This window comes from Orussus abietinus, unplaced genomic scaffold, assembly GCF_000612105.2.
Source record: "Orussus abietinus isolate OABI.00-Male unplaced genomic scaffold, Oabi_2.0 scaffold10, whole genome shotgun sequence".
Taxonomy (NCBI): domain Eukaryota; kingdom Metazoa; phylum Arthropoda; class Insecta; order Hymenoptera; family Orussidae; genus Orussus; species Orussus abietinus.
In genome coordinates, this window is record NW_019396009.1 from 320,956 (window position 1) to 336,294 (window position 15,339).

The 15,339-nt window shown below is 51.7% G+C and overlaps 1 protein-coding gene across 2 annotated transcripts; it reads right to left on the reverse strand.

The window, feature by feature from the left end:
- Positions 1 to 109: 109 nt before the first annotated feature.
- Positions 110 to 15,339, reverse strand: LOC105699772 (dihydropyrimidinase). 2 transcript variants are annotated; one of them, XM_012425059.2, is made up of 10 exons: positions 14,991 to 15,339; positions 9,410 to 9,504; positions 8,109 to 8,421; positions 5,613 to 5,792; positions 5,416 to 5,529; positions 4,086 to 4,318; positions 3,180 to 3,516; positions 2,934 to 3,089; positions 2,577 to 2,853; positions 110 to 2,457 (listed from the first exon to the last, which is right to left on the reverse strand). In XM_012425059.2, the coding sequence occupies exons 1-10, from the start codon at positions 15,027 to 15,029 to the stop codon at positions 2,378 to 2,380; spliced, it is 1,824 nt and encodes a 607-aa protein (XP_012280482.1). In that variant the 5' UTR covers positions 15,030 to 15,339; the 3' UTR covers positions 110 to 2,377. The 2 variants fall into 2 exon arrangements, with proteins under 2 accessions (XP_012280482.1, XP_012280481.1); XM_012425058.2 differs by lacking the exon at positions 4,086 to 4,318 and adding an exon at positions 4,832 to 5,064 and having other exon boundaries at positions 14,991 to 15,328.

Genomic DNA, 15,339 nt, shown 5'->3' on the forward strand with positions numbered 1-15,339 from the left:
ACCGTATCTCCGATAACCCGAATTTTAAGTTTTATCGATACGTACATTTAAATTATAATTACCTTCGCAACTTACTCAAGAATATTAACGAACATGCACCAAACCATTGTTATTCAGTATTATTATTCATATCGTTATATTTATTTAAAGCAACCACATACATTAAATAACAGACACGGATACTTTACCTGTATCCTATATACCGATTAGAATATGTATCATTTTTCTGAATACCCAAGGTCACTGAACGTGAACACAGTTTAATGCTTATGCTGTTAACGCTGATCAAAAAGCTTTTTTTTTCTTATCATTTCTTGAGCGCGCGATATTAGAATACTGGAACCCGTGTGACAGACATGTCGTCTCGACATTGTTCGGAAGACCTTCCGACAATTTAGCTCGTTACTTTAAATCCCGAACTTTCGACCCTCGTGCAGATCTCAATTTCTTCTACTTTATCCGGCACGTTATCTCGACCTACAATCTTTTGATCCTATAGAAAATTTCGTCGAAAAATTTGAAATATACGACCGCGATATAAAATCTAGTAGAAAATGTTACGTAGACCATGTTTACTCGTGTCCGCCCGTGATGTGAAAATGCTATGTCGAAAATGCAGTGAGGTCATTTTATCGAAACAATGCAAGTGAAATGGTAGTCGACTTCGGTGGAACAAGCGTGAAAAGTCTGCGATCGAATTTAGAGAACTTGCATTCACGTCTTTAAGATGGTCGCCCTCTTTGCCCCTTCAAATTCGATATGTCGATCTTAAACATTCTTGGCTATTAGTTAAAAAATTCTCCACTTCGAGAACATTGACTTCGATACGTTGTCATAGCCAAAACCTGGACAAGTTCGTTCTTCCTCGATTTATTCCGATCGTAGATCTCACACGTTTGTCCAAGATGTGCGAATAAGTAGTATCACTATAATAATACCTCGTTATCGCCGTTATCGGCGATAATACCAAGATAATATTCTATCTCTAGTTGTTGCGCCTGTACCTTTGAATACGACTATGAAAATGAATAGTCCATCATGAAAGTTATCAGCGAATGTCAAAGGCATGGATAATTTAAGTGTCAGGGAGTCACCGAGTCTAGTTTAACGTGTTTCCCTTCACTAGTCGCAAGCGAGAAGCTTACAGTATAAAATTGATAAGGTAAAGTCCTTCCGGGAAGGTTGTCAATTTTTTTTTTTACGTCTTTCATCGGTTAAAAAAATCTTGAAATCCCCCAAAACCGCGAAATGCTTTTTGAATAGCCTTTGTAAACGTTGCGACGCATGTCCGAATAAGAATCGCTACGTTTATCCACGATATCCGCTGCATCCTCGAGATACATTCTCGTGACATTTTTTTTTTCTTTTCAACGCGTAAACGTACACTTTTTATTCACCCCCTTGTTCTTTCGCATACGTACGAATTAATATGCATATGTACGAATTAATGTGGGTGCTATGCGAATAACATACTGCGTGACAACGAACTGCTTACAAACGTTAACTTATTCATTATCGTACAACTAAGCCTATACGGTACGCAACTATAAACGAAAGAAAAAAAAAACTTAACGTTTCCCCCTTTCTTGTCAGTTTCCTTTGTTCCCAAGCACCGCTGCGGAATCGTTTACTTTCACCGGGGTAATAAGTCAGGTCGCTATTCCGAATACATCTGGCAATATATCTATACACAATAAATAATTAACACTCGAAACTTTGGAGCGATCCGTTCCACGGGCTCTACGGCTTCCGATAAATATATTTCCACCAACGGGCTCGTCAAGTCGGACCGTAAAACGACAAAACACGCTAAAGAGAAATCCAAGCCCTTGTCGACGAAAGTGCCTTCCCTCGGAAAGATCCAAAGTCGGAGTAAAAAAACGTAAAGCTAGCGTAACGTAACGTGCCGAAAATTCGCCATTGCGTTACACGGACCAAAGATGTCCGATGCCCAACAAAACCGTGACAACTGAACAAAATAATTAGGCAACGTTTGGATGCTAGAGACGAAGGCGAATTCGGCAAGCGCGATGACGAAACCGTAAACGAGTGAACATGAAAAGAGGTATTTTTCCGAGAAATGACGTAGACGGATGTTGGTGCCCGACCTAACGGATCGTAGCCTCCGAATCCTCCTTGCAAGGGACAGACCTTGATCGATTGGAACAACAGTGAAAACTTAACGTTTAATATTTGGTGATTAGCGAAGCTACGAAAGCTGGTACGGTCGATCGGAATGTGGGGGATGAGCGTCGAGGATGAATGAGAACGATGAACGAGCACGCCGGGGATCAGGGATGTACCGAGGCGAGGGAACTCTCAAGAATTCTTCGTTTCTGTTCTTTGCGCAAAAAAGCAAACTGGTGACAGGGACAAATTACCAAAAACCTCCCGCACTGCGACCACCTGGCGGATTGTTGACGCGGATGCATGCACGATGCGCCTCGTCGACGTCCTCTGCAACAATCGACCACGCCACCGTTTAGCCACAACGATTTCAACCGTTCCACCAACCTACACCCTGATTTTTTTTACAAGCCAAGGAAACGAAAACGAGTAGGTCTACGTATAAATACCGCTGATAGAGAAGGTCGAATCCTGGAGGTTCCTCTGGCCCTCGAGACGCGGTCCCTTGGAGGACGGCGTCACCACCGCGGAGTCCGGCAATGTCGGCGCGCAGATGATGGCCGTCAGCTTCGGTTTGTGCACCTCGTGGGTTCCGTTTTGCTGATTGGCCCTCGCGGCGGCGGCCGCGGCCGCTGCTCTGGCCGCTTCCTTCGCCTTCGCGAGCACGGCGTCCTCCTCGGCGAACCTCTTCGCCTCGGCATCCGACCTCGCGATTCCGCGCGGTCGCTGGAACCCGAAAGGCGTCTTTTTTATTTCTACCCCGGTCTAAACGATGGGAGAACGTCCTACGACTACTCGAGGCTCACCTTCTCCCTTTCGCTGACCAAGTCGTATACGTAGGGCGAATAGGCGGGGGTCTCGATGAACTTCCCGAACCCGTGGACCGCCTTGACGTCGCCCTCGTCCACGCAGACGCGTCCACTGACGATCACGTATTCGGGCACTCCGTGAACCTCCATTCCCTGTAAGCAGCGGAGAATCGTCGCGATCACCTTATGCCGTCGATCGTATAAAAAAAAAAAAATCGTTCGGTGACGCGAATGCCCGAGTACCTCGAAAATGTTAAAGTCCACCGCCTGGACGTGAGTCTCGGCGGAAATGGTTCGTTTCCGGTTGGGGTCCCAGACGACGATGTCGGCGTCCGATCCGAGGGCTATGACGCCCTTTCTCGGGTACAAGTTGAAGATCCTGGCAGCGTTCGTGCTCGTCACGGCCACGAACCTCGTCGGGTCCATGATTCCCGCGTGGACTCCCTTTTCCCAGACCACGGACATCCGGTCCTCGACCCCGTTGATCCCGGTGGGGATCTTGGAGAAGTCGTCCTTGCCCAGCGCCTTCTGCTCGGAGCTGAACGTACAGTTATCGCTGGCCGTGACTTGCAGGCCGTCTCTGCGAAACGCGAACGTCTCGTTAACGTAACCGGACTTTCCCCCGCCCGGGAAACGGTCGTCTACGTACCCCGGAACGTCCAATCTCGGATAGGACGGAACGATCCCCGATCGGGAAGGGAGAAACGCGATCGCGACTTCGCGACTCGATTTGACGAACCGACGTTAAAAACAGTTTTCCTTTGCCGGCCGTCCCTGGACGACCTTAATGTGATTACGCAACGCGTTTACGAGCGCTTACTCTACACCTACGCTACTCCACGCAGCGCGAGGATCGCTTGCCCGGCGTGGAACGGAGACACGTGAAACTGACGTAATTCGTCCCGTCGAGCAAGTGCGACGCATCGAATTAAATTCCACCGTCGATGTACTCCTCGAGTCTGAAACACCAGTCGAATGACAACGATGTCGCGCAATAAAATTTACGGCTCGTCCCGTGCTTACCCTTGAACCTCGAAGAGGAATCGGAAGTCAAAGGAGACGCAAAAAGGATCGCTGAAAAGGGTCACGGCCGACGTCGAGAAGGCCCTCGCCACATGGGATAGATTCTTTTCTCGGAACGGTACTTACTGGGCCAGTTGCTCCATCAAGTAAGTGGGCGTCGTAGGGTCCGGTCTCAGAGGCGGGCTCGTAACGAACCGAATGGCTTTTTCGAGATTCTTGCCGTACTGCTCGCTCCCGTCGACCCCGACGCTACCCGCCAGAGCTTCGCCGAAAACGACGGCTCCATCGGACCGCTTTGCGGAAACGACGTCGGCGGCGGACCCGCTCGTTACCGCCGAGACGTACAGCGGACAATTCACCTAAACGCCGACATTTTCCCATGGGGGGTGGTTTAACTCAATTTATTCGCCCTCCTCTATTCGGCGAGAAGGCGAACCCCCGCGATCGGGGCCGATGTTCGCCGATAAGCAAATAGCGTCCATCGGCCCCGACCGCGGCGGAAACGCCGTCAAGGAACGTGCCGCAACGAAAGGCTCGACGACAAGGGGGAACCGTGCTCGGATGTTCCTAATAAATGAACTGAAAAATCAATACGGCAAAGAAAAACTGTGACCAACGGCAGCTGCTATAGACATGCGTGTACGATGCGCGCGATTCAACGGGGAGACGCATTCGTCCGTGGGACCTCGTCGAGATTCTCATGCTCCGCGATCGACCCGAGTGCCGGCGGTGCGCGAGAGACGCGCTTCCTTCTCGCCGAGCGAATTACGGTTTTCCAATCCGCCCGGGGAGGTGAACTCGAAATGCTTCGTATCTCCCGGCCGAAGGAGGCTCGCTCGAAAACCCTGAGGTCGCGAAGGGGGTCGACTCACGTGGCTAATTTGTGCATGAGGACCCTCGGCGTTTCCGGGTCCGGCCTGAGGGGCGGGCTGACGACGTGCCCTGCGGCGTGTCTCCAGCAAGCGTGCCTGTAGTTGGAGCCGTCGGTACCGAGAGCGGCTGCCAGGGTCTCGCCCCAAACGCACCCGCCGCGCTTCCGGGCCGCCTCGAGCATTTCCGCCGCACTACGGCTCATCACATGCACTACGTACAGCGGACACTCGACCTATGCGTGCCATCAGATTATCACCCACGTCCGTCACCGGGAACGCGCGGAGACTCGCCGGCCATTTCGAGTCGGACTGGATGGAACACGGAAGACGAAATCGATGGGGTCGGTCGATCGAGTATATCGTTTTATAAATTTCCCCCGACCCGAGGATACCGTCGAACGACGTTTACGAGTTTCCACGAGAAGCGCCAAACAAAGGGATGCGTGGACGCGCTACTCGGGGGATAAACGGGAAATAAATATACGCAAACAAGGCAGCTTCTACCGACAAGTAAAGCGTAATTTTCTACGGAGGTGGTGGGACGGGCCGTGAACCTTGGTGCGGTGTTTGTACAGTGTACGCACCTGGTTAGCGATAACGCAGGCTCTGTTGACAGCCTCGGCCTCGACTTCCTCGGGGCGAGACATCTCGTGTCCTTCCGGGCCGGTCACTCCCGAGGCGAGTAACCTCTTCACGTTCTGAAACGGCAATATTTTTAAACGGACGTTCGCCTTCTACTTTCGAGATGTCGGGAGTCGTCGTTCGAGAGAATGGTTCTCACCGCGTCGATCAAGTCGCCGTTCTCGGCGTGGACTTGGGCAATGGCTCCGATACTCTTGCAGGCGCTGAAGACCTCGATCAGCTCCGGATCCCTCAGCATATAGAGATCGCGATAAGCCATGAAGACCTTGAAACTGTTGATCCCGTAGTCCCTAACCAGGGTCTCCATTTCTTGCTTTATCTGAAAAACACGGAAAATTATAATCGACTCGTTGAAATGCTCTCAAACGCTTATAGAAGGGCGTCCTATACGTAACCTTAAGAGAAATTTAACTAGGTCGTTTGGTTCTCCCTTGACGACCCTTTTTAGACATCGATATAACGGCTAGGCGCGATTGCAGTTCCTTGCTCGTTCAACCTTGACGCAAAATCGGCCGAGATCGATACTCTCCTAAATAACTCCTTGCCTTGCGTGCAAAGTAAAACAATCAACTTCTGCACGAAACCATCCGCGGCCGATATGACGGCTAATTTAGCTATCGCATCGAGTCGTTTCCAGACGGTCGGCCTCACGAGACGATAAATCCGTATCGCGGGTTTCATCGAGCGCTCGATAGGGCTACCGCACTTTGCACGGTACCTTTATCGGCGAAAAGAAATTTCAAAAATTATCAATGAAATCTAACGGGCAAAAAGCAGCCAACTCGTTGGAAGGCGAATGGCCAGGGCACCCGAGGCGCGTTTTATCCACCGTTCCTAGCCCGAGGAAACGCAAAGTGAAACCGAATCGCGAGGAGATAACGCTTTGCTGGCAATTTCGTAAGAGTTACGCCCAGGAAGAAGCTCGCCGTACGTATTTAGAAACGAGAGAAAGCGCCGGTTTCTCCGACCCAGGAAACACGGTCCTCCGTCGCGGAAGAATATTTTCCCATAGAGAAATGTTTGCAATTAACATACGATTGCGCGGTTGGTTCTTCGGCCGTTGCGGGGACTTTTTTAGCTCCTCGGAAATTCGATCGAACGAGCACCGCGACCGAGTGACACGGTCGGAACTCGTCTCTCGTCAGTTTCCAGTCGGGTTTCAAATGCTGACCGTGTAACAGTTAAGTTGACCTAATCCTATTGACGTTCAACGAGGGGCTCGTCGTTACCATAGATGTGCGATCGTAATCGTAAAAACACGGTCAGCGAGTTCATTGTTCGTCCCGGCCGCAATTTTCCACGGTAATTTCCGCGTACCATTGTATCCCTTAACCTAGACATCGCGTTTCGAGTAAACACCGACGAGCCACATTGTCCGTTTCGTAATTAGATTCGACCGCATCGAGGTATCGAAGCGCCCAAGTTCGGAGATATACGTAAAATGACAGACTCGCGACGTCTCGTTGACCGTTTTCCACCTGGCCAATCCCGGTCAATTAAACGGAGCAGCAAACGAGTCCAAGTGCAACGAGGCACCTCGACTTTCCACGACGAGCCGGTAACCCATGCCTTGTTTCACCTTACCGATTATACGGTAAGTTGAGCGCGGAGGACAGAAATCGAATAAGCGCTTCCCCGAAAGAGTTCCGCTCCGGGTAACGGCGGTCCAATTCTGTCGCAACGTCGCGCACATTTAATACTTCGCCTAGGCCGGACGAGAGAGAGGCTTTCTCAAAGAAGCCGGCATCGCGCGACAGCTTGGATCGATAAAAAGAAGCGAAATAAAATAAACCGCAAGGAGAATCCAATTGCCCCTACAAAGCGCGGCCTCGAGTCGAGCGTTCTCACGCGGTCGAGGATGAATCGCGACGAATTCAGGAAAATTCATAAATTGGAGCGAGCACGGTTGGGGTCGTGCGAACTGGACCACGCACGGTCGACGACCTCCCGGTAAACTCCGGGTATTAACATACGACCGACAGATCGCGTTTAGCGGAATATCGGGTCAAAGACGTTGGAAACGTGTGCGTTTAACGACTGGACGTAGTCGCATGCTCGCGTTACGGGTGCCTCGGGATTGTTAGCGAGTACATCGGAGAGAGCCCGCGGCATTAATATTAACGAGAAAAATTAATTACCGCGATAATGAGACGTAATTGACGGCGGTTACTTCTGAGACCGTGCCCCACGAGGGCGTACTTGCCGCGATGCTCGCGGGGATGAAAAGTTTAATCAGAGCGCGCTCCTATTTTGACGCGGGTGCAAACGAGAGCGCGTTAATCGCGATAGCGTCTCCGCCTCGAACATCTAGGAAATTGGTAATCGGGGCTCGCTTGATATTAAAATTTTTCTCCTGACGCGGTTTCTCGTCTCGAACAAGAGACGATGTCACATCCTGCCTCGCGTTCGTTTAACCCTCGGAGGACGGTCCACCCGGCGGCATTTATTATCAATCACCGCTGTCATTATCAACCGGCCTGGTAGACGGCGTGCAGGATGTGACACTTTTGGTCCGCTAAATCACGAATTCCCGCCCCAGCGATACACTCGGCGGAGATAAATTTCATCTAAAATGGGAGTCAAAGGGTCGACGAGCGAGCCAGAACCCAATTTCGCCCAGAGGGGCCTTTCGTACCTTGGGGCCCCACGAGGTGACGGCGACGTGGAGGGCGTAATCGCAGCAGACCTTCTCGTCAGCGGTCGCCCTGTACCTCTCGTAGGCCTCGAGGAGATTCTCGTCCTTTTTGGGGATGACGAAGTCGATGACCATGGTGGTTCCTCCCGCGACCGCGGCCTTGGTACCTTGGTAGAAATCGTCCACCGTGGTGGCGCCCATCAGCTCCAGCTCGAAGTGCGTATGGGGATCGATCCCACCGGGCATGACGTACTTCCCTCGAGCGTCGATCGTCCTGGTCCCTCCGGGTATAATGAGGTTCCTGCCGAGCTGTCTGGAAATTCATTAACACCCTCGTTATCGCCAAAGAGTGCAAACCCGTCCCGACGTAAGAGCGCCCGCCGCGTTAACGATAAACCGCGGGTGTAACCCATTCGGAGAAGGGCCTCGCCGGGTGTCGACACTCCGCATGGAGGAAAAACAATCAACGCTCGACTCGCGTTCCCGCAAAGTGGCGGGATTACCGTACGACCTCCTCCGATCCTCTATTCGGGAGATTCGGGTCGAAACGATGACCCGATCGAGAAGGGGAGAGAGTATCGAGTCCAATTAGCCACCCCTGGGAACCGCGCAGTTTTTATTCCCGATCTGTCTTGTCGCCGATCCGGGCGAAGGGGTTATCGGAAATGAAAAAATTCCTCTATGTACCGCAAACATGATTTACGCCTTTTCGCGACTGCCTTCGGTACCTAAAGTTGGCCTTTCCGCGACGGAAAGAGTCTCAAAACGTTCTAGGACGAAAAAGTTTCCATATTCGTTCTCCGTGCCTGTGCATAATAAAGCGCAAACCATGCTTTTGTTACATAATGGCGCATTGTGTTATTCTTCAAGAGGAAACGCAAAGAGCCGAGGTCACGCGTTGAACTTCCGACCTTCTCTCGCGTACGCGTCGCAGTCAATGGCTAACGATAAGAGTATCGTTTTGCGTCCCCGTTCACCTATACGAGACGACGCGTATCGCGTGTCGGGCGGGTGCAACGTCACGCGTGTACCCTCCGAAGGTACGTCCTCACCATTCGACCGACGCCAAGCCAAGCGATCGTGACACTTCGAGGGATCGAGTTTTAGCGGATGCGCCCGCGATTACGTGTCCGCTCGCGGGAAATTACTCCGACGTCGCGTCCAATTACGGCGAGCGACAACAAGGGGGAGGACAGGCTTAAAAAAGTAGAACCGACGTTTAAGAAAGATTCCCGGCGAGAAGGGGGTCATATAAAAACTGTAACATTTATTCTCCAAGGGGGGGGAATTCGCGTACTCACTTGATGATTCCATCCTCGATGTACACGTCGCTGTCGATGATTCCGTCCTCGTTGACCACCTTGCCGTTCTTTATGAGCAGTCGATTTTGCGCGCTCTGAACAGACGAAGAGAGGAGCATGAGAAAAGAAAAAAAGTCGGCGAACGTCCGGAGAAAACGGCAAAGTGGTGCGGATTTACGGCCACCGGTGGACGGGAAGAGGATCGGCACTTATTTCGGTCTTTCCTCACCGGCAGATATCTATTTTTAATTTGAAGCCTCGTTCCGCGCGTTAACCCGCGTCGGCGGCTTTTTCACGAAAATAGGCGGCCACGTCGTATGCGGCTTCGTCTTTCCTCGGCCTGTCATAATACCGCGTTCGCCCGCACGTTTTCTGCAGATGTTGCAACCCCGGAAGAAAACGGGGAAAAAGAAACGAGCGAGTTACGACCTCCTTTAAAGGAGGGTCGTAAGATCTTCGAGATCGGGAATCGGTCGCGAGGCGAGTCGTGAATGAAACGTCGGCTTATTTCGAGGACGAGGGGCCAAGAGGGAGAGAACGACGATCCTCCTCGGGGAACACGGGAAATTGGGCTTCGAGATTCAGGCCGGCCGGAAAGTAGGTAGAGAATTTACGCACGCGGAAAATCGCCGTAGACTCGCCGTGACCCAACTACGTCCGAAAATAAACGCGTCATCTGGGAAACTAGGCGGCGACCGCGATGTCTCGAGTTCGCTTTTCTCGATTTGCCGAAACGAGGATTCGGGGCCGGATGGATCCATAAAACGATTTTTTTTTTTTTAACACCCAAAACCTCGGTAAATTCCCTAAAATTCCGTGAAATCCTTGTTTTCCCAGCTGCGGGGTAATGGAAACACCATTAGGCTTCCCGTTCCGTCGGGATTACTTTCCGGTCGATCGGAGCCGGTCTCTCCTGGACCCCCTTTTCCTCATTTGCATTCGCGCCGAAGTTTCCATCCATGGATTAGTTTTTCCTCCCTATTCTTTTCCTTCCACGCATCGCGATGCACGTCCCCGCGACCCTCTTTTCGAGGACATTGCACTTTCCCAGCTCGCCGAGAGTGTAAGTTAGAGGGACAAAGACAAGGATAAAGGCTCAGAGAGCATCGGAGCGACCCTCGCAGGCGAGACGCACTTTGAAGGTCCACCGCGACGCCCCCTCGTCCGAGGCCGCCCCATGGCGCCCTCGAATATGGATTTCCTCCGTTCCCCGTATAATCGTCCCAACCCTTCGAATCGGACCCACCCTTTGCCCCGGGCCTTTGTGACACCGATCCTAATCGCCTCGGCCAAACCGTAAATGCCGGAGTTGTTTCGAATTAAGGGCAACCCGTGCGTGAAATTCGAGGGTACGGTCTAATTTTTTAACGGTCCCCATCAAAGGATTTTCGTGCGCCCCGAAATGGACCGCGATCCAGCCCCTTATTATTACTAGTGGCGATAAAAATAAATATATAGACGATAAAGACGAAGAATTTCCCGAACGAGTCCCCCGGACGGTATCCGCTCTCTTTTAGGATCGCCTTTAAAATCGCGGCTCGCATCTTTGCGGTTCCCTCGCGAACGAGACCTTGGCATTCTAGAAACGAGTTATGGCCCCGGGCTTCCGAGCTTATGTGTTCCACCCGGCGGTTATGGGATCGGTTATGGGTTCGGTTCGCGGACCCCGGGCTCCCTGAAATTAATACGCCCCGCTCGTCGCTTCTTTGTTTATCCCGTCAACGAGGGGAATCAAAAGTGCGGCTAATCGTCGCCACGAGGGACCCTTGAACCGGCCGGTATTTTTGTGGACCGTTTAAGGCTAATTGCGGAATGCCGAACGGATAAAAGGAAAAAAAATAAAAAAATAAAAGAAAGAAAGGAGCGCCGGGAGAAACTACGCGCGTGCACTTTAAAGGGAAGCGTCGTTGCCCAACGAGCCCGTGGAAAGTTGCTCGGCGATACGTTTCACCTGTTGGAATCGAAGCCTCGTCCCCGTTCGGCCATTTTCCCAAGACCGGTATCGGAAAACGGCCGACCCGGATCGCCCCGAGGTGGTATTCCCTCCGGAAACCGTGTATTTTAACCAACGTCGGATAAGACCGCCTTATTGCTCCCGAATTTCAATTGTCCCTCAATTGCGACTCGAATCGCCCGAATTGGGAATAACGGGTACGCCCCGACACGAATGCGAATTATTCGATCGTCGGGTTGAAATAGCGCAAAATCTCTGCAATTCCCCGTGACGTCACCGAGGCTCGACCTATAGCAAAAGATGCGGCGACGGCCAAGAAGTTTAAGGCACGCGACTAGAGCCTCTGCGAAAGAAGATCCCCGCCGCAATTCGTCTCTTGCCCCCTCGCGAGGACGTACGTGGAAATCGCGCGCGGTGGTCGATAAACCGCGAGAAAGAAAATATAGGGAGGAAGGAAAAGCCTTCGGGCGCGCTCTTGTCGCCCGCTATGTCCCTTAATTCGAGCGTTGGGCGTTTGGACTCTACTTTTCTAGGGGCTCTACCTACTAGGGACGAGCATCGCCCCGTGTAGGTTCGTTCAATCAATACTCTTGGCGCTTCCTGGTTCCGAGCATTCCGCCCTCCTTGCCCCGACTTCTTCGAGGTGTTTTCCGAATCCCGAAGAGCGACGATCGGCCCGAGAAGTGGAAAAACGATTTTCACCGTTTATTTTATCCGCACCCCCCTCGAGAGTCGCGCAATCCGTTGGACGGTCGATCTTCGCCACGAGTATCGGCCATTTTCGGACATGGTGGATAAATGGAAAGCGAAGGAGCGGGAAAATTTCAAAAGACGTTATCGACGTCGACCGCGGCGATTCGCCTCGCCGAGGGGAACGCGAAAGGGGTCAGGCAATCGTTGGGCATGGTCCAGTTCGTTTGCAAACGAGTCCCCGGAAACGGCAGGCGTAGGTCACACCTGGCTTCCCCAACGTAACGTGTCTATTTATACATCGCGAATAATGCCTGGGGCACAATCGACAACCTGCGTGCCGTGTACTTGAACCTTCTGACGTCGATTTAGACGCCGGAAGCGTTTTCGGCCGAAAGTCGCGAGAAAAAAAAAGCGACCAAAAATGATACCTCTCGAGGTTTTTCGCCGAATTGAAATTCCCACCGCGATTTTTCGAAACCTCTCCGGCTCGGACTTTTCGAAAACCATTTAGCAGCGACCGGCGATTCGCGGAACCACGAGCTCTGGCCCCTGCAACGCACCTTTAGCTATATAAATATCAATGGCGTCGATAACTCTCGAGTCTATTTGCGGAGAAATAAAGCGACAATCCAAGGACGAGTAGGTTCCAACGCGACGATCGCTAGTGCGTTTTTCGCCAGGGCGTTATTTTGAAGCGAGAGAGTCGCCCTTTTATTTCCTGCAATTTAGACCAGACGCAGTCGTGTCGACGAACTATCGATCCTTACCGGTGGTTCCGGACCGCTCGCGTTTCCGCCGCGGCTCGGAAAACGCGGATGCAGCATGGCGGCGGTTTCTCCCTTTGGCATGAAATACTCGTTTCGAGACGCCGGTGGACCCGGCGTCGATAAATTCCGCCCGACTTTTCGACGCTCGCCGCGAAATCCTAGTTTCCGGGATCCCGGACGTCGCTCAACGATCTCTATTTTTATCCTCGAATCGAGATATTCCGCGGCGATATCGGGTTCCATTTTCCTCGGGAAATCTGACCGACGAATCTCGCGTACGCGAAGGGGCGGCCGATGTATCTTTTTAGGAGACAGTTTGGCGCGAGCGGCGCCAAGGTTCTCGGATCAATAAGCTACCATCCCCGCAATTATCTAGGTGCGATCGTAAACTTTCCCTCCTTCGCGACGGCTCTCCTTGTATTTACTCGGCTCTCGTCCCGTGTCGACCCTCGGACTCGTCCTCAACTTTCTACGGCCAAGATTTCGAAAAACGCCCACGAGGGTCATCCATGTTCGACCTCCGCCGACGCGCTCTTCGAATCTTCCCAGATCGGTAAAAAATGTCAATAAACGTCCGTCCGCCGTAAGAGGCGCTTAAAGAATGTGAAGCGAAGCGTTCACTTTTTTTTTTCCCCCAACAAGCCCTCGCCGTGTACGCAGATGCCGCGTGCTTTTTAGTGCTTTCTTTGGCCGCTCCTCAAAGCCGTAACTCGTTTTCCCCGACTCGGAAGAAAATCCCGGAACACGTGGAGGATGCTCCTAACGTTTAACGGGTCCAAAAAAAATTGTGAAATTCGAGAGAAACCGGACAAATTAGAGACCCAATAAATTCCCGACCCCTGTCCGCCCCCGTGCTTTGTATTTTCCGTTTCTAAGCAACTCATTTTTTTTTCTCCCGTCGTTTCTCTCGTGCGCGTTCATCGATATTTCAGGACACTAGTCCATGGACCTCTGCGGCATTACGCGTACGCGTTACCGCACTTTATGCACCGTAGGCCTTCAAAATCGCGAACGCGAGGCGATTGCGTGAACTCTCCGGGGAAACTCGTTAAACGTTCCTCGCAATCGATTCCTCGGCGACTCCTTCGTTATCCTTTAAGGTGCCGTATCATACGCGAAGTAGTACGTCGATGTAAACCCGTTAATTTATTTTACTTTCTAGGTCCTTCCATCCTCTGGAAATAGAGTCGACGAGGATACAACGTGACCGCTCCTGGCGAGTATAACGCGCCATTAAAAATGCATCGAATCACCTCATCGGTTATCGCACACGTTGTCGATAGTATTATATAAGGAGGATGAGAGTGGCGAGAGTCGATACGGCTTTTGTGGTCGATTGGCCGATGACCGTAACGCGAATTTCCGAAGGAGGCGACGGGGTACCTTTACTGCGCGAGAACCCTCGAGCTATATAAATTATATACTTTTTTTTTCTTATCAAAAGTGACGGATAATCGACGCAGGCTTAACTACAGCTACGATAGGGAAGCGAAGGCTGCTCATCGTTTCAAAATTTACCATTACTGGGCGAGAACCCTCGGGTTATATAAATTATATACTTTTTTTTTCTTATCAAAAGTGACGGATAATCGACGCAGGCTTAACTACAGCTACGATAGGGAAGCGAAGGCTGCTCATCGTTTCAAAATTTACCATTACTGGGCGAGAACCCTCGGGTTATATAAATTATATACTTTTTTTTTCTTATCAAAAGTGACGGATAATCGACGCAGGCTTAACTACAGCTACGATAGGGAAGCGAAGGCTGCCCATCGTTTCACAATTTAACTCGGTTTAGCTCGTATATAAATAGTCTAACGAATTTTGCCAACCTGTTTCGTATTCTACATTTTTTTTTTTAACCTTTCTAAAGTGGACAATTACGAAAGGTCCGAGCGATCGAAGCCGAGGGCTCTGAACTTTGACCCACCGGGAAGGAACCCAGTCCTTGAACTTGTCCAGCCAACCCGCGCTCGGACGCGCCCATTTTTTCCGAATTTTGGGATTCCTCGAGGGAAGTCCAGCAAAGGGGTTAAAATAATTGGCAAAACCGGTAAGAAGTGCGCACATCGTTCAAACGTCGCGATCCGGTTTCCAAAGGAACGCTCGCCCCGCCGCGGTGGCGTCCCCGGGGACTACGCAGGGGTGTATCGAGGGCTGGACTCACCTGCAGGTGGATGGGGACCTTCTTCACCGGGGTGCTCATCTCGGAAGACCGGTGCCTAGCTGTATTGGGTGCACTAAAACTCGCGGACCCGAGGTGTCGGGGTCACTGGGCGCAGCGGGGACCTCGGAAGAGACCGTGCCGGAATTTCGCGGAGCGACGATCTCGAGCTTCCGCGTCGCGCGTGGTCGGCGATCGACTGATGCCCGGACCGCGCGCGCCGCCTGGAGGTGGGAGTCAGTGGGAACGCCCCCACTCCGCCCGCCGCGGACCCGAAACGCGCAGACGCCCAACGGGCCGAATTAAATATTTTAATGACAAAAAGCGTTTAATCTTCCATTGAGCGTAAAAA